The sequence below is a fragment of the Lissotriton vulgaris genome, chromosome 3_2 (assembly GCF_964263255.1).
Source record: "Lissotriton vulgaris chromosome 3_2, aLisVul1.2, whole genome shotgun sequence".
Taxonomy (NCBI): domain Eukaryota; kingdom Metazoa; phylum Chordata; class Amphibia; order Caudata; family Salamandridae; genus Lissotriton; species Lissotriton vulgaris.
Genome location: NC_141690.1, coordinates 179,634,121 through 179,652,650, shown reverse-complemented (window position 1 = coordinate 179,652,650; position 18,530 = coordinate 179,634,121). Strand labels below are relative to the sequence as shown.

The following is an 18,530-nucleotide window of genomic DNA, read 5'->3' as shown; positions in this document are numbered from 1 at the left end:
AAACAAGCAGCTTTACAGGAAAAATGCAATTGACATTGGCTAAGGAAAGCTGCGCATCGCGCTGCGTCTCCTGCAAATCTTTCAGGGGGTGCTAGAGGTATGACAGGGGGAGTGGTTACTTGTACCACCGGCGTTCCTCCACCTGTCGCCCCCGAAGTTTGATGTCTTTGAATAGTGTCTACTCTTGTCATTAACGTTTGAGTTTCAACTTGCAGATTCCCTAACATACCCGCTAAATCTGCCAAGGTTATTGCTTCGAGATCCATGACGCTCGGGCAGAACGCACCACGTGGGCTTCACATTCTGTAAGGATTGCAGGTAGGTTCCACAGGAGCGTCAGGAATCCGAAGAATAGTCCACAGCCTTCCCCTACGGCCTTCCGACTCTATCAAACACTAGAGTACGAGAGACACGCCAGGGGAAAACAGGGAGACAAAGCAAGGAAAGTTGGGGGAACAAAATGGTATTCGATGGTGATCTTCTGGATTGAATGCGTGGTACATCAATGGGGAACTGGTAAACAGGAAGGCCAGGTTCCTAACGTGTCGTTGAATACACATGAGGAGTTTATATAAGGAACTTCATCTGGAGTTCAGCTGTCTTGTAGAAAGCTTGAAGAAACTTTCACTACTGAGTGGCATGTAAGGAACCTTTAGCCCACTTCTTCTGATGATGGATTGACCCTCGTGATTCCCTGTAGTGAAGCTGAAAACTGCACCCACTCTGGTCCACGCAAGAATCACTCCAAATACACGAAGAAGAATTCCAGTTAACGAATCCAGTAAGGGATAAATAAAATACCAAAGGGGGAAGTGGGGCTGAATAGGAGGGGACGGGAAGAAAGGACACTATATATCTATCTATCTAAGGGGAAAGGAGGGCTTTATGGAAAACAGACACCAGGCAGCGGAGACCAAGCCCGGCTGTCAGGTGAAGTACACTCCGAAGGAAAACACAAAGCTGAGCCCAGCAGGATGGCGGGGCAAACCCCGGCCGCCGGGCGGGACTCAAGGGTAAGGTGGGAAGACAGTTCACGGAAGGTATCGGGAACAAGCAACACAATGGGACACAGGCGCCCAAGAATGAACGCCTGAATACAGCAAACCGCTACTGAATTGAAGCGCAGTCCAGGGCCCGCACAGGAACGCGGGGGTCGTTAACGCTCCCTTCAGACAGGCAGTGGAATCTAGACGGATGCGGAAACGAAGGGAGCTTGACGCAAGAACGTGAAGCGTCGCTCCTAGGTTCATTGTGCTCTAAATAGCGCACTTCTTAAAAGGACAGCGTCTTTAGGAGTCTCGAGGCATGACAGTCAATCCCCACTCTTTCAAAGGGTACCCCCACCACAGGTAGTGGTATAAGGGGGGCCTTTGTTGTGCCACCTGACTTACCACTGGCTTGGCAAGTGACACGGGAGCGACACAACTCCTTGGTATCTTTATTCATGTGAGGCCAGTGAAAGTGTGAGACAAGTCTGTCCCAAGTCTTATTCTGGCCTAAGTGTCTTGCAAGGGGAATCTCATGGGCCAAGGTGAGAAGGAAACCTCTCTGAGACAAGGGGATAACCAGCCTCCTGGTTGCACCAGGCTTGGGGTCTCTTGCCTCAGAATACAGGAGTCCATCATCCCAGTATACCCTGTGGGCACCTGTGGCGTTCCCTGCAGCCTCAGCAGCAGCCTGCTGTCTGAGGGGTTCAAGAGAAGGGCAGTCTAACTGTGCCTTCCCCAGGTCTTCTCTGGAGGGTCCCCCTGAACCCAGAAACTCAACCTGATCAGGTTCAAGTTCTTTAGGCTCAGTTTCCCTCAGCTCTTTGAGGTCAGCCTCCTCTGAGACTTGATCCACAACCTGGGGCAAGGGGGAAGGCAATGCCTTAACCCTACTGCTCTTCTTCTTGGAAGGTGTCTGGTCCATTGTTCCAGGATCCAGCACCTGTTCAGTGGGGCATCTTCTGGCCTGTTCCCTAGTCACAGCAAGCACATGTGCTGGCAAGCCTAACATTTCCATGTGAGTCCTCTGCTCCACTTCTGACCATAGTGATGTTTCCAAATCATTGCCCAACAAACATTCAACTGGGAGGTCTGAACTAACTACAACCTTCTTTTGGCCACTTACCCCTCCCCAGGAGAAATCAACAATTGCCATACTATGGTGGGTAGTGACATTGTTGGTCACTAGGTAGTCTGTACCTAGTATGATCTGTCCAGGGTCCACAAAGTTAGGTGTCACCATTGTGACACTGGCACAAGTGTCCCTGTAGGCCTGAGCCATTTTTCCATTTATAAAAGGTGTCTGCCTGTATTTGCCCAAAGTGTTGGGACTTGCATCAGGGGATACATCCACATCCCCTGTACAGACAAGGACAGACTGAGTGAGTGTGCCAACTAAGTTGTCATACCCCTCAGATCCCAAGGTTAACCCAACTAATCCCTTGGGAGGTGCACTACCACTGCTGACTGTACTAGGGGGTGCAGGTGCCTTAGGGGCTGCAGTGGTAGGAGTTTGCCCTCCTTTCTTGGTGCACTCACTAAACCAGTGAGTTTTACTTTTACAGTATTGGTACCACCTTTTAGACTGGCCTTCTTGAGTCTTCTTTTTCTGCTGTGAAGCCTGACCCCCACCCTCTTTGGTTTGTTGGGGGCCTGTCGAAGACTTCTGGTCATTTTGCTCATTCCTATTATTACCCTTTTGGTCTGCTTTCTTCTGACCACCCTGGTTCTGAGCCAGGTTCTGCTTGACCCTTGTTCTGACCCATCTGTCTGCCTTCTTTCCCAATTCTTGGGGAGAGGTCAGGTCTGAGTCAACAAGGTGCTGATGCAACAACTGGTTCTGACAATTATTTAAAATCTGTTCTCTCATGATCAGATTGTACAATCCTGTATAATCAGTAACCTTACTGCCCAGCAACCAGCCCTCCAAAGCCTTAGTGGCACAATCCACAAAGTCAGACCAATCCTGAGACTGAGTTTTCTGGGTATCCCTGAACAGCAACCTGTACTGCTCAGTGGTTTAGCCAAACCCATCTATCAGTGTATTTTTCAGGGCTTGGTAATTGTTAGCATCCTCAGCTCTAGTAGTGAGGAGCTTATCTCTACCTTTGCCTTCAAAGGAGAGCCACAAGACAGCTGCCCACTGACTCTGGGGGACGCACTGGACAGTGCAGGCCCTCTCCAAAGCAGTTATCCATTTGTGGATATCATCCCCTTGTTTAAAGGGGGGCACTATCTTACTCGGGTGTCTAGTGTCTAAACTCCTGTCCTTTTCTCTAGGTAAAATACTGCCACCAGTGGGGTCTGCCCCACTCAATTTCTGCTCTCTAGCAAAGGCAAGTCTCTCTTTGGCCAGGGCAAGTTCTTCCCTTTCAATCCTCAGATTGACTTCCCTCATCTTGGCCTCATGCTCTCTCCTCTGAGGGGATGTCATCCCTCTGTGAGAAGAGGTCTGAGAGCCATTGGTTCTAATGGATCTGTTAGAGCCTCTGGATAGAGACCTAACTCGTCCATTACCAATGTTAAGCCTGCCTGAGAGTGGCCCTGGGGCTCCCCCAAGTCCATTCTCATGCCTACTTAAGTTGGTCCTGGTGAGTCTACTGACTTCTACCTGACCTTTGTCTGCCTCATCCCCTGACAACTCCTGATCCTCCTCCTCTCCTTCACTAACTGTTCCATTGAGTTGGAGGTCAGGGTCCCCAAGGGTTCCCTCTAAGGGGGCATGCTCCCATCTGGATTAGGAGGGCCTGTGCTAGAAGCCCTCCTGGCATCATAAGTCTCTAAGAGACCAATCAGGAATGGGATAGTAGGGTTAGAACCCTGTTTTAGCTTCCTGTAGGTACACACTTGTCTCATCTCCTGGAAGCTAAGAGCTGCATATCTTGAGATGACCTGTGGAGGGTCGACTGACATAAGGGGGGCCTCTGAGTTCCCTCCTTTGTCTGACATGCTTCTAGTGTGGTGTAAGTGATGCACCTACCTACACTATTTGTTTGCCTACTGATCCCTTGCTAAGAGTTGTAGTCAGGGTGTGCTAGGCCCTGTTGACCTACAACAGCTGTTTCAGTAGAACTCAGAGTATTCTAAGTTAAGTTATATGTACCTTGGTACTTATGTGATCTTTCAAATGATATTCTTAGGATACGTGTGGTAAAACAACAGCAAGCTCAAATCCCAACCGCTGCTCACCAATGTGAGAAGTTGGCCTGATATGCAGTGCTCACTATTCTAGTGATCACTATGTATCAGTCCAAACGACCCTTATTGATGATTGGTTGTAGGTCAACCTTATAGACCAGCTATCCTAGTAGCATGGACAAGAGCAGTCTTTAGGGTAAACTCTAGAGGGCGTGTTAAGCCAGCTGTTATACCATCACATATACCCCTTGAACATCAAGTGAAAGGACACCACACAAGTTGTTATGAAAATAAAAGGATATTTATTTATAACACAACAACCCTGGACTCTTTATGAGGACAGGGTGCTAAGCACAATACAAAACTCTTAAAGAAATACTGACAGTCGCACAATTTACACAAATGCCCAAGGGGCACGAAAAACCATATACTATGGAAGTGGAATGCGAAATTACTGGCAGGTAAGTACTACTCTCAGAGACTTTAGAAACGCTAGGCCTACAATGCTGAACCCTTAGATTAGAAGCAGGAGGCCTAGGGACGTCGTGTGCAGAGTGGGAACTCTCACGCGCAATGCGGGACAAAGTCTATGGATACTAGTAAATGCAAAAGTTAGTGTTCTCGGGCGAACCCGACTAGGTATGTCAAAAACGAAAGTGGATCTAGACACTTAGAGAGTTGGTCTACGCTGGAGCACCGTAGTACTCGGTTTACCTAGCCCAGGGGCTGCGGCTGCATAGGGTTCAAGTGTCGTCGGGAATCCTCGTTGACGAACCAGGAGCCTGAAGTGGAAGTTGCTGGCAGGCGACCAGTGAAGATGTTCCGGGCTGATCCAAGGACTGGATCAGTGAAGAGAGTACCTGTAAGCAGAGGGGACCGAGTTCTGAACCACTAGCCAGTGGTTAGGTTGGCACCAGGATGGCACCGGACGAGGTCACTCAGCCAGGTGAAGAGGTGACACTGGATTCTGCTGCTGCACGGACCAGGGGCGCTGATGTCGACCAGGCTGGAGGTCTGCGAGCTGTCCCACGTCGGATGTCTGCTGCTGGCAATGCTGGATCCGGTGAAGGAGGCAACAAGCCTTGGCTACGGCAAGCCCACGTGGCGACACAAAATGGCGTCTTGAGTGGACCAGGAGGGTCCGAGGAAGGTCCCCTTCAGGAGGAGACTAGGGCCAGTCTAGAGGAGCTAGACCAGCGGTGTAACAAACGTAGGTCGTCGTCTGGAGAGTCACTAGCCAACGGGCAAGTGACCGGACAACGTGGCAAGCGACACAGAAGCAAAAGGGCCCCACGCAGATCTGGAGGATGCTGGGGGGCTGGTCTTCGGTGCTCGTGCTGCTTGGGGTTGGGGCTTCTCTTACCCCAGTGCACCCTCTCGAGGGTCCCTCGGTGGTCGTGCTAGGTCAGTGTCGTGCTGGTTCTGATGGTCGCCAGGTCCTCTGGTCTCGTCGCACCTACAGTTATCAGCTGTGCTGTAGAGGCAGGTTGAGGTCAGAGAGGGCAGGCAGTCCGGGTCTCGTCGTGCTGGTCAGTCTGGTTCCGGAGGAAGGACGTCTTAGCAAACCGAATGATACTTAGTTGGTGCCCGCTGCTGCAGGGTGACTACTCCTTAGTCACAAGGGAGAAATCTTGAGAAGAAGTCTTGAGTTCCTTTCGTAGAAAGTAGTTTCAGGATTCAAAGATGATCTAATTTGGAAGTGTCCCCGCTCCTACCTTTATTCTAAAGAAAGGGGCTGGTACGCAACTAGGTCCTGCCCATGGGTGGGACCAGGAAGGGGGGTGGTTACACCCCTCTCCCCTGTCCGGACTTTCCCCAGCTCAGGGGCTGGTGTGCCCCTGGAACTGGTTCAAGCCAGCCTATGCATAGTGAGCACCGGGTTGCCACTTGCAGTCACCTTCCTATTCAGCCCTGCCTACCCAGGATACACAAAACCCTGTCTGGGATGGTGCTAGCACCGCCCCTGACAGGAAAGCCTTTGTCCAGGCTCTCCTCGCTGGAAGGACTCCCAGCAGCAGGAGGTCAGACTTGTGTCTGTGGTGGCAGCATCCATTTTGTGATGCTGAGGCTCGAGTTAACTTTAACCGGGGTACACAGTTACGCACATGTCGTGTCCCTCTAGAAGGGTGGAATGCTAACCTTGTCGCCAGAATTGGCGATGGGTTAGTATTCCAATCCGTATGACACCTTACTCGACATGTTTTGATAAAGCGATACCAGAGTTGGCATATAACCGCGAGGATTATAATGCACTTAAGAGTATATGGTATGCGTTATCATGAAACAGCTATTAGGACTTGGTTCCGCAAGCTTCAAACAGGCTCAGCTCATGCCAGAGCACCATCTCACATGATTCCAAGCACTCTGCCTTCAGGATTGTTAAGGCCTGCCATAGGAGTGACTGATAGGAATACATGTGTCCATTTTAAGGTTAGATATAGGTATACTATATCTAAAGCAAAGGGTGATTACACCACCTTGCCCCAGCTGTCGTGCAGCCAGTTGTGTCAGATTTAGATGGCCAGCCAGGGGTGGCATAATACATGCTGCAGCCCCTGGTAGGCCCTGGGTACACCTATGCCCTGAGTTACAGGGTCTGATAAGGTGGCCCAGTACCAATTGGTATATGCACCTAAGGTACACGTGTCAATTTAGTGAGAGAACAGCTAGGCTGTGGGTCTTATTAGCAGGCCCACAGCCAGGGAAGTCGTAAACCAGTGAAGCAAAAAGCAAAAATCTGGGGTGATCATAGGATTGCAGACCCTACTCTCCTACAGGCACCTAACTTGGTCCTCGTTCTGTCTTTTCCTTACTCGTCCAGAACCACTGTACTTATTAATAAATGGTCCTGGATGTTTGACCTCAGCGGGTATTCAACATTCCCTGCCAGGTTAATAACTAATCAGGCTTTAGTGTACAAAGTCCGACTCGCTAGTGTGAGCACATAGAGTGCATGTGCTGTTGCATGCTTGACCCAAAAGCTAGCATTGTCTTCATCTGTTAGAGCAGCAAAGAAGAGGGCTCTTGCTGATCTGCAGAGCGAGTTAGGCTTCATGTGATGGCTAATGCATTATGAGGTCACATCAGAACTGCAGTGCTGTTCTCTTGCTCATATGTACTTGCAAATATTTTTCATCCAGGCTGAGTGTTTCACTTGTTTTTTTTCTTGCTGTTAGAGTTTCTGTGAGAAGTTGGCCTGATATATGATGCTCACTAGTTCTAGTGATCACCTTGTATCAGTCCAAACAACCCTTATGGTGATTGGTTGTAAAGTCAACCTTATAGACCAGCTAACCTAGTAGCGTGGACAAAAGCAGTCTTTAGGTTAAACTCTGAATGGCATGTGAAGCCAGCTGTTTTACCACATATAAACCCTTGAATACCAAGTGAAAGGACACCACACAGGTTGTTATGAAAATAAACAGATATTTATTAACTAACATACACCTCTGAACTCTTTATGAGGTCAGAGGGCTAAGCACATGACAATACTCAAAAGGAAATACGAGTTCGCACAATATTTACAAGTGCGCCTTAGGGGCACGACAAACCATATACTCAAAACAATGGAATGCGAGGAAAGAAAATACTGTAAGGAGATCCAGGGGCTGGAAGACCGCTGGGACTAGGCCACAAACTAGGTAAGTAAGGAGCAGGAGGCCCACGGGGCTCACATGCAGAGTGGGAACTCTCACCCGGGATGCGTACCAACGTCTATGGATCTTACAGTTTAGAAAGTTACGGATTCCGGACGAACCTGGCTGGATGGAGGGAAAACAACAGTGGACCTGAACACTAGGATAGTGAAAAGACTTCAGCACCTAGTAGCTTTAGTTACCTAACCCACAGGCTGCGGGTGCATAGGGTTGAAGTTGCGTCGGGTTTGCTGCGTTGATCCCGGTGATGCCTGAAACAAGGACTTGCTGGCAGGCAGCCAGATGGAGGAGTCCAGTGGTTCCAAGGGTGGAACTTTGAAGAAGGAGTCCTGAAAGGGAAGGGGACAGAGTCTCAGTCACTAGCCAATGACGGTGCTGGAACCAGGAGGGAACCAGATGCTGTTGCGGCAGTCAGGTGAAGGAAGGGTCGCTTCTCTCTGTAGCTGCGCGGACCAGGAGCTGCTCTTCACGACCAGGCTGGAGGCACAAGCTGTCCCACGTAGTCTGCTGCTGTTGGCGGTATTGGATCGTCGATCTGGTCAACAGGCCTTGGCTAATGCAAGCCATGCGGTGGAACAAAGATGGCGTCTGGTGCGGACCAGGAGGGTCCGGGGTGCTTCTCGTTCACAGGGAAGCAAGGGCCAGTCTGGGGGACCAGACCAGCAGTGTTGGATTCTTCAGGTCGTCGTCTCAGAGGTCACGAGCCAGCCGGAAAGTGGCCAGACAACAGGACAAGCAGCAACCAGGCAAAAGGGCCCCACGCAGATCTCGTGGATGCTGGGGGGGCTGGTCTTTGGTGCAGGAGCTGCGTCAGTGTGGGGCTTCTCAGACCCCAATGCACTCACTAAAGGATCCCTCGGCGGTCGTGCTGGAAGCGCTGTGCAGGTTTCACAAGATGACCGTCTCCACGTTGCTCGTCGCACCCACGGGTCCCAGCTGTGCTGTGGATGTGGGTAGAGGTCAGAGAGGTCTGGAGGTCCGGATCTTGTCGAGCTGGGTTGTCTGGTTCCGGGATGGAAGGACTTGCAGCAAACCGCACAGGAGCTTGATGGTGCCCGCAAAGCAGGATGGTCACTCCCTGACCATAGGGGAGATTCTTCAGTCTTCTGATGTTCAGGAGGTCGAAGGTCAAGAGTTTCTTCGTGGAAGTTGTCAAGATTAATCTAATCTGGAATGGGACCAGATCCTACCTTTATTCAGCTAAAGGGGGCTGCACTACGACTAGGTCCCTCCTCTGGGTGGGACAAGGAAGGGGGGTGGTTACACCCCCTTTCCTTTGTCCGGTCTTGCGCCAGCTCTGGGGCTGGAGTGCCCCAGGAACTGGTTTAGACCGGTGTATTAACAGGGCACCTTGTGTGCCCCAGGCATGTCTCATTCCTTTGAGCCCTGTCCTACCTAATACACAAAATCCTGTCTGGGGTGGTGCTAGCACCTCCCAAGGCAGGAAACCTTTTGTCCAAGCCTCCCTTGCTGGAAGGACTCCCCGCAGCAGGAGGTCAGACTTGTGTCTGTGGATGCAGCATCCATTTTGTGATGCTGAGACTCGAGTTAACTTTAACCGGGGTTCATAGTTACATACATGTCGTGTCCCTCTAGAAGGGTGGAATGCTACCCCCTTCGCCAGAATTGGCGAGGGGGTAGTATTCCAATTCGTATGACACCTTACTCGACATGTTTTGATAATGCTATACCAAAGTTAGCATTTGACCGCGAGGTTCATAATGCACTTAAGAGTATATGGTATAGCGTTATCATGGAACAGCTATTAGGACTTGGTTCCGCAAGCTGCAAACGGGCTCAGCTCATGCCAGAGCACCATCTCACATAATTCCAAGCACTCTGCCTTCAGGATTGATAAGTCCTGCCATAGGAGTGACTGATAGGAATATATGTGTCCATTTTAGGGTTAGATATAGGGAGACTATATCTAAAGCAAAGGGTGATTACACCACCTTGCCCCAGCTGTCGTGCAGCCAATTGTGTCTGTTTAGATGGCCAGCCAGGGGTGGCATAATACATGCTTCAGCCCCTGGTAGGCCCTGGGTACACCTATGCCCTGGATACCTAAGGTATGCTGTACTGGGACTGATAAGGTGGCCCAGTACCAATTGGTAAATGCACCTAAGGTACATGGTTGTCAATTTAGAGAGAGAACAGCTAGGCTGTGGGTCTGATTAGCAGGCCCACAGCCAGGGAAAGTCGTAAACCAGGGAAGCAAAAAGCAAAAATCGGGGGTGACCATAGGATTGCAGACCCTACTCTCCTACAGTTTCAATAAAGGAGACTTTATCCATAATTGAGCCCTCGGTCTTGTAAAAGAAATTGTCCATCTATTGGTTACACCTCTTTGGAATAGATGACAAGCTTTTCATTGGTTACCAGGGTTCCTAAATGGGAAAGATGATAAGGAAGCAAGCAATATCTATGTGGTATCCTTAGCATTGTGATTTTGGTATGCTATGGCTTGCAAAGATTTTTCTTTACTAACATTGTTGTTCCTTTATTCAGTACGAAGGCAACACACATGGTTGTCGCCCCTTATAACCATAATATGGTCGACGCTGATAAAAGAAGTGTCAATGAGACATGAATGTGTATCTCTGACATCTGCCTGACATCGATCTCCTCCGGTGTCGCGTTCTGCCCAGGGACCGGCGGGTATGGAGCAGGCAGCAACACCTGCGGCTCCAGCGGAGCCGCGGGGGCGGTGTCGCCCGAAGCCCCGGCCGCGTCGATGGGAGTCAGAAGAGCGGTGTTGCCTCTTCGACTTCTTGGGCCTCTTACCTGAGGACTTCGAGCCCGAAGACTGATGACGACTCCCGGAACTGTGGTGACTCCGTCCCCGCGACCGGTCCCTCGACCTCCTTCCGGACCGGGACCTCAGACGGGGCTGACTGCCGGAGCTCGAGTCGCTTGCGGGACCGCTACCGTCTAGCTTTAGACATCGGACCCGGCAGTCAGAGCAGGACTTGTCGTAGTGGTCGGGGCCCAGACAGTGAAGGCACCGGCGATGGGGGTTGGTTACTGACATCATTCGGCAACAATCGGCGCAGAGTTTGAACCCGGGCATCCCTACCGGCACTGTCTGAGTCGAGAGACTTCGAAAGACGATCAAAAAGGATCAAAAAAGTTAGTCAAAAATTGACTAGGGTACAACTTTTTCCGGATCTGGGCTTGCTGGCGCGGAAAAAAGAAGAACCAGCGTCAGCGCGGGAGGGCAGCGTCTAAGTACTCCGGTGACGTCATCCCGGCGCCAACAACGCCGACGACGTACGAGGAGCCACAGAGTAAATTATGGACCCTGTTGTAGATAGAATACTGTTCACCTGTCATTCCTTGTTAGTATTTGCCAAGTGGAAAATGGTGGTTGTCTGGGATCTGTGGCCGGTCATGGTGTCACCCGTCGGATCTTGATAACTCTAACATTTTACAGCTCTTTTCTTCCCTCGATCATCTGACTTCTGAGACTGTGAACACAATTGGCAGGAAACGTTGTCTAGTGTTTAATTTGCTGGTTGATGAATCTGGAGAACCCATCTTTATTCTCTGCTTGCACAATTAACAGGACTGTGCAGTTCTGGCCATATGACGTCAACTGCCTTTTCTAATTCGCCAACATTGTCATCACTTAAAAACAGCTTACGGGTAGTATAAAGCATGATCCTACCGCATTTACAACAATGAGCAATAAACATTTGTGCAAACCAGACCTCTGTTCTGGTATTCACACAAAAATACCTGTGCTTGCTACAGCACATTTTCTGTTTATTAGACATGTAAAGAACAGTTGTTACTGTCATGTACTTTATCTACCATGGACGGATGAATTCCTGGTGCTCATGTTGTGAATGGACGCTGTAATCTACCACCTAGACAGCCAACTATTTTCATAAAGCTCCATCCACTCTGTCTTACCTTAGAGGGTGAAAACTGCATTTTCATCGATTTAAGTTTCATTATCTAACTGGTATGTTTTGGATACGGCCTGCCCCTGCTTCTTTTTATGTTTCATTGACAGCGTCAAAGCTACACTGTTGCACACGGTGCCTGTTTTTAACCCTGACACTATAGAGAACTCCAGTGCACACTGTTACTTGATGAGAGTGATAGAATGGTTATTGTTTAATATGATATTTAGCCTAATTCCATAGTTATTATACGCTGTTAAGAACTGTTCCCCAAATTGGAGCAGCAATGTTGATGCTTCGAGGTCTGGGATGACCGAGGCAGCCAGTTAAAGCAGAACTTTAGTAGGATGTGTGTCATGGGGCGAACTCGAATATTAATGACATTAACTGCTGCTGGATTTGGGAGTTTTGAATAGGGGGAATAGTCTCTACTATGGGCGCTCCCTCCATGTGAGAATGGAAGTCAACTAAAATTGCAGTTACCAAAGTTGCAGATTGTTTAATATTTCAAGCTTTAAGTTTTTGCATTAATATTTAATCCTTAGTTGCTGGTTCTTTGCAGGAAACATCGTGCTGGGGTGGATATACATTCTTGTTCTCAGTTCTTACTTGAATTGTATAGTCAATGGATACTTCCAGCTAGTCCAAGCAAGAGAACACCAGTCATCTTAATAAGTGAAGTGGTGCGATCGGTAAGTTATCGAAAATAAGCGTGATCAGAAATGGACTCTAATAACATTGGCACATATACTTACACATGACATTTGATATTACTTTTAAAATAAAGGATTGATTTTGAATACATAACAATCTGATATCTAACATATCCTGCATATACGTTGAGCCCACCTCACCAAGTTTTTCCCAGGCGATTATTAAAAAGGTCGAAGTGTTGGTGAATGGAATCGAATGTTTCAGGATAGGAATACATTTTTAATTACTGTTGTTAGCAGTTGATCAGATGGTGTGTCTCTGGAGCTCCGATAAATGGCATCACTCCGAACACCCGAGAAGCCATTGCTAATTCTAACTGCTTCTTTTACTACTGTTTCTGTTCTGGCCACTTTAACAGGACCCTCTGACACCATCAGGAGGAGTGGCCACCAGTGTGGTTTACTTCACTTAAACAGGCTCGACAATGGTTGCGTCGGAGTACGCACCATAGAGCTATGACAGTATAGATCCGTACACATCAAGCATTGGGCTTGTTTTCTGCCTGAACACAATGCTTCACATTGTGCAAAACATTGAGGCCTTCCACATACCTTAGTAGCAAAGCTCCTACAGTGACATTAAGGGTTAGTGGGAATTAGTGGTGATTTGCAAAGTGCACTATCCCCTGGGTAGGTATCCTGACACTAAGCATGTGAAAGTAGCCGAGGACCAGGAAAGAGTTCTCAAAAAGTACTCCTCACTTCTTACAGAATTCACCAAATGAGGAGGAGGCTCTGATGTGTAGCAGCAATTTGATCCACCCTTTAGGAGCGATGGAGGAGAAGGCTAGACTGTTGGATCTGGTTTTCTGTAAGAGTGGGATATGTATGAGTAGGTTTCCGGCCGAGCAGAGGTGTCTGGAAGGTTTATGAAAGTAGATGCGATAGTTGAGGCAAGCTGCGCCAGAGTTATGTAGTGCCTTGAAAACCTGGGTGAGGAGTTTGAATTGTACTCCTTTGTCTTTAGGGAACCCATATAACTCCTTGAGCTACATCAGCCAAGGTCACCATCTAAGTCCCACCTATCACCAATGTCTCACAAAGAGAAATGCTGGGCTAAAAACCCCTGCTTAGTTCCTTTGGCTGATGAGATCCATTGGCTATGGAGGTTAAGTGTATCACAATCACCTGCATGCGGTTCACAGTTTTATTTGCAGCCTTCTATATTGATTTTTATTCATATTGCATTAGCGCAAGGGCTGATGGTTTCTGATGTCTGGAAATTTGTTCTGTGATAATTTTTTGTACATCTGTTTTCATGCCGTTGCAATATTGTTTACGTTTTGTACCACCTGTATTGTGTTTTTGCTTTGAACAATTAATGTTGTAAATGATACAGTGTATCTGATAGAGACTACTACCCGCAGATTCCTTACCTTAAAATTATCCCCAGGCTTCAGACTGAATCCAGAAAATGTTTGTGAGCAGTACCTCTACATGCTAGTAGATGGCGTTTTTCTGCTCCGCATTGCATCGTCCGCACTGGAATTGACGTGCGCAGTACATATTTAGGCACCACCCCAGTGCAGATGTGGAGAGAGCTACCCTCAATCATTTTTTTGATGGTCTTTCTCGATTTTTTTGTCTACGTTTTTGAGACTTGTTTTTAGGTGTGGTAGGTCAATGAGGAAGGCGGGATTCAAGCCCTGCGGTGCCTGTCACTGAAAAATTACAGTGACGGACCCCCACCTCATCTGTCTAATTCCTTGAGCGTGGCCACCACGCTAAGACCCGCATCGATTTTCGCTCCGAACCCCAAGACCTTGCGGGATTGAACCGTCAAGCTTCTTGCTGCTCGTCGTGCAACGCCGCAACTGTGTTGATCTCAGTTGAGAGGAAAGCCCTAGAATTGGTTGCGGAGCTTTCAATTGTCCTCAGAGTTTTCCCATTCCGATAAGTCTCACAAGAAAAAGAAGAGCAAGAAGTCAAAGAGCTCTTTTACTTTGCCCCATCCGACGAAGGAGCGTCAACACTCACGGCTTGGCTCCGCTGTTGAGGCTGTGCCTGGGCCATCTCTGCGCCTCCCTGAGTTTCTAGGAGCCGGAGCGACCCCTGCCCAACCTCAAAACTTTTACGAGGCCATGCACCTCATTTTTGGGTGGCCCATCTGCGCTGGAGTGCCTTTGGGCTCCGCAGGTTCGGGAAGAGCCCCTACAAGTCTTCTGCTAGCAAGTTCTCCTTTGACGCCAGTCAGGTCCCTTGGATCCACAGATGGATCCGGACTGGTGCCAGGCAAGCTCCTCGAACTCCCCTAACACCGGCCCCGCTGTCGACGCTCCAGGCACCACCCCCATTCTAATCCATGATTCCGACATGGAAACGCATGAATGAATGAATGAAGAGATTCTTATTGTGCGCAAACTTTGCCCAATGGGTGTCAAGGCATGGGGGTCACCCAACGCCGCCTCCTACATCATGCCACCCAGGCCGGAGCCTATACCCTATTCCTAGCAGAGGAATTGAAGGGGCCACTGGACTCTGAAGAATACCAGCCCCTAAATCCCACCAAGGACATTTGGTGTGAGAATTTGGTGGATACCAGTGAACTGGATACCTCCCAGATACTGGCATGGCCTCCCCTCCTACTGTGGCCATGTAAGAGGGAGCTCATTTACTATGGTGATAAGGAGGGTGGCTGAGGTCCTGGACCTTCAGCTACCCTTCGTGGCTGTCAGGACAAACGTCTTGATGAAGGTGCTTCAACCGGGAGTCACTCTATATGAACTGTTTCTCCCATTTAACGGAGCCCTCACGGACGTCCTACTTGGGGCCTGGTCAAAGCCCTGCACATGGGCTCTTGCCTGTGAAATTGACAATTGCCCAATTTCATCACCCCTCCCTAAGGGATCCTAATTTCCTCACACAGCACCCCACCCCGGAGAGCTTGGTGGTCCAAGCCTCTAATTCCCGGACAAATCCTGCTGCATTCCCTACCACCCCACTGGATAGGGAATCCAAAAGTCTGAACACCTTGGGCAAGAAGATGTTTTTCTTCGCCACCCTGGCACTGCGATCAATGATCACAGCTTGCTTTTTGGGCTAATGCTCTCTGAGATTTGGTTACGCAAGTGCTGCTTATGGTCCCTAAGGGAGTCCGGCTAGACTCTCCCAAGCTATTGCTGACTGGAGAGACGCAGCTACGTTCACAATTCGATGTGGGATGGATACGACCAACTCACTAAGCAGAGCGGTTTCTTCGTTGGTGGCCTTATAGTGCCACTCCTGGCTGAGGAAGACTGGCTTTTCATGGGATGTCCAAGCTTCACTAATGGACATGCACTTTGATGTCTCCCTTCTCTTATGGCAGTCGCAGCCTACAAGCCTCTTAGTTTGCACACTGACAATCATGGACACCCAGTGGAATGCAGGATACGCCTTCATCTGCAACACTGGAGGTCGATAACATCCGACTGCTGGGTTCTACAGATTGTCAAAAGGGGCTACCCCACTCCCACCCCCTTAGTGACTACCCCTCCACCCATGCTACCCATTTACGACATGCTGACGGAGGACCATCTTTCTGTACTCCACCAGGAAGTGGTAGATCGTTTGGCCAAGGTAGCCATAGAGAGGGTGCTGGCATCAGAAGTAGGTTGTGGTTGTCATTCCCTCCAATTTCTGGTGCTCAAGAAGAACAGAGGCCTTTGTTCTATCCTTGACCTGCAACCTCTCAATTTCTTCCTTTAAAAGGAGACACTCAAAATGCTCTCACTAGCTCAAGTCCTTTTTGCCTGGGAGACTGGATGGTAGTGTTTTACTTTCCGGATGCATATTTCCACATTCCTGTCCTGCCTACCCACAGACGTTACCTGCAGTTCGTAGTGGGTCACAAGCACTTTCAGTTCACCGTCTCCCGTTTTGTCTTACCAGAGCTCCTCAGGTGTTCATCAAGGTGATGGTGGTGGCTGCAGCTCATCCTCAGAGATCAGGTTTGACAGTCTCCCCCTACCTCGAGGACTGGCTTTTGAAGGGGAGCTCGTCCCGGGCAGTCGTCTTCCACCTCCAAACTATTACTGGCTTCTTGCGTTCTCTGGTGTTCACTATAATTGTGCAAAAGTGAATCCTGACCCTTTCTCAAACCCTCTTTTTCATCTAAGCTGTTCTCGACACAGTGCAGTTTCCATCTTATTCTCCTTAACGGTAAGTCCAGTATATTTAGGCAATTATGCACATTTTTCAGCCTCTATCCTGGGTTTCGTTGAGACTGACTCTGAGGCTACTGGGCCTCATGGTCTCCTCCATCCTGCGTGTAATACATGCCCGCTGGCATAGGAGGTCTCTGTAGTGGGATCGAAGGTTCCAGTGGGCAATCAGGGAGATCTTTCTGAGATAGTCTAGATCTCAGAGGGCACTACAAAAGATATTCAGTGGTGCTTAGCGAACCACCATTAGATCAGCGGCAGATCTCTCTCCCTTCCACAACCAGATATGACAGTAGTGACAGATGCATCACTCCTGAGATTCTGGTCTCTGGTGGAATTACGGACACCATATCAGCCTGTTGGAGCTCTGAGCGATCCAGTTGGCATTGATAGCCTCCTACCCTCTGTGAGAAGTTGGCCTGATATGCAGTGCTCACTATTCTAGTGATCACTATGTATCAGTCCAAACAACCCTTATTGATGATTGGTTGTAAGTCAACCGATAGACCAGCTATCCTAGTAGCATGGACAAGAGCAGTCTTTAGGCTAGACTCTAGAGGGCGTGTTAAGCCAGCTGTTATACTATCACATATACCCCTTGAACACCAAGTGAAAGGACACCACACAAGTTGTTATGAAAATAAAAGTATATTTATTTTGGACACAACAACCCTGGACTCTTTATGAGGACAGGGTGCTAAGCACAATACAAAGCTCTTAGGAAAATACTCTAATCGCACAATTTACACAAATGCCCGAGGGGCACGAAAAACCATATACTCTAAAAGTGGAATGCGAAATTACTAGCAGGTAAGTACTACTCTAATAGGCTTTAGGATCGCTAGGACTTGACTACTGAACCTTCAGATTACTAGCAGGAGGCCTAGGGAGATCGGGTGCAGAGTGTGCACTCTCACGTGGGATGTGGGACAAAGTCTATGGTTGCTAGGAATTACAAAGTTAGTGTTATCGGACGAATCCGACTAGGTAGAGCTGAAACGAAAAAGGATCTGGACCCTTGGATAGTGAGGCTATGCTGGGGCACCGAAATGCCGAAGTTACCTAGCCCAGGGGCTGCGGCTGCATAGGTCTGGAAAGACGTCGGGAATCCTCGTTGCAGTCTATGGAGCCTGAAAGAAGAAGTTGCTGGCAGGCGACCAGTGTTGGAGTTCGGAGTGATCCAAGCCTGGATCGAAGATGGAAGACACCTGTAAGCAGAGGGGACCAAGTTCTGAATCACTAGCCAGTGATTAGATGGGCACCAGGATGGCACCGGATGGAGTCACCTCGACCAGGTGAGTGGGCGACGCTGGGCTCTGCAGTCTCACGGACCAGGAGGCGTTGTCGGTGACCAGGATGGAGGTGCGAGCTGTCCCACGATGGTATCTGCTGTCGACGTCGCTGGACCCAGGATTGGGGCAACAAGTCTTGGCAAATGCAAGCCCACACGGTGGACTCAAAATGGTGTCTGGAGTGGACCAGGAGGGTCCGGGGTGCTCCTCTGTTGGAGGGGAGCAAGGGCCAGTCTGGAGCAACCAGACCAGCGGTGTTGATGTCGTCGTTCATCGTCGGGAAGGCCACAAGCCAGCAGGCTAGTAGCCAGACAACGCGGTGAGCAGCAAAGAGCAGAAGGGCCCCACGCAGATCTCGTGGATGCTGGGAGGCTGAACTTCGGTGCTGGAGCTGCTCAGGGTTGGGGCTTCTCGGACCCCAAAGCACTCACTCGAGGATCCCTCGACGGTCGTGCTGGGCAAGCGTCGTGCAGTCCTGAAGATGGCCGGTCCCTCGAGGTCTCGTCACACCCACGAATCTCAGCTGGGCTGATGATGCAGGTTGAGGTCAGAGGTGCCAGGGAAGCCGGTTCTCGTCGAGCTGGGCAGTCTTGATCCGGAGGAGAGACTTACAGCAGACCGCGATGCTTGGATGGTGCCTGCGGATGCAGGGTGACTACTCCTTAGTCACAAGGGAGAAATCTTGAGAAGAAGTC

General features: G+C 49.5%; 1 protein-coding gene across 2 annotated transcripts in view; it reads left to right on the top strand.

Moving 5' to 3' along the window:
• Positions 1-18,530, top strand: part of HTT (huntingtin) — a 2,178,328-nt gene that overhangs the window by 1,906,174 nt on the left and 253,624 nt on the right. For both annotated transcript variants that reach the window (XM_086964158.1, XM_086964157.1), the window contains one exon: positions 12,251-12,380. In XM_086964158.1, coding sequence (XP_086820284.1) covers positions 12,251-12,380 — 130 coding nt within the window. The remainder of the gene's footprint in view (positions 1-12,250; positions 12,381-18,530) is intronic.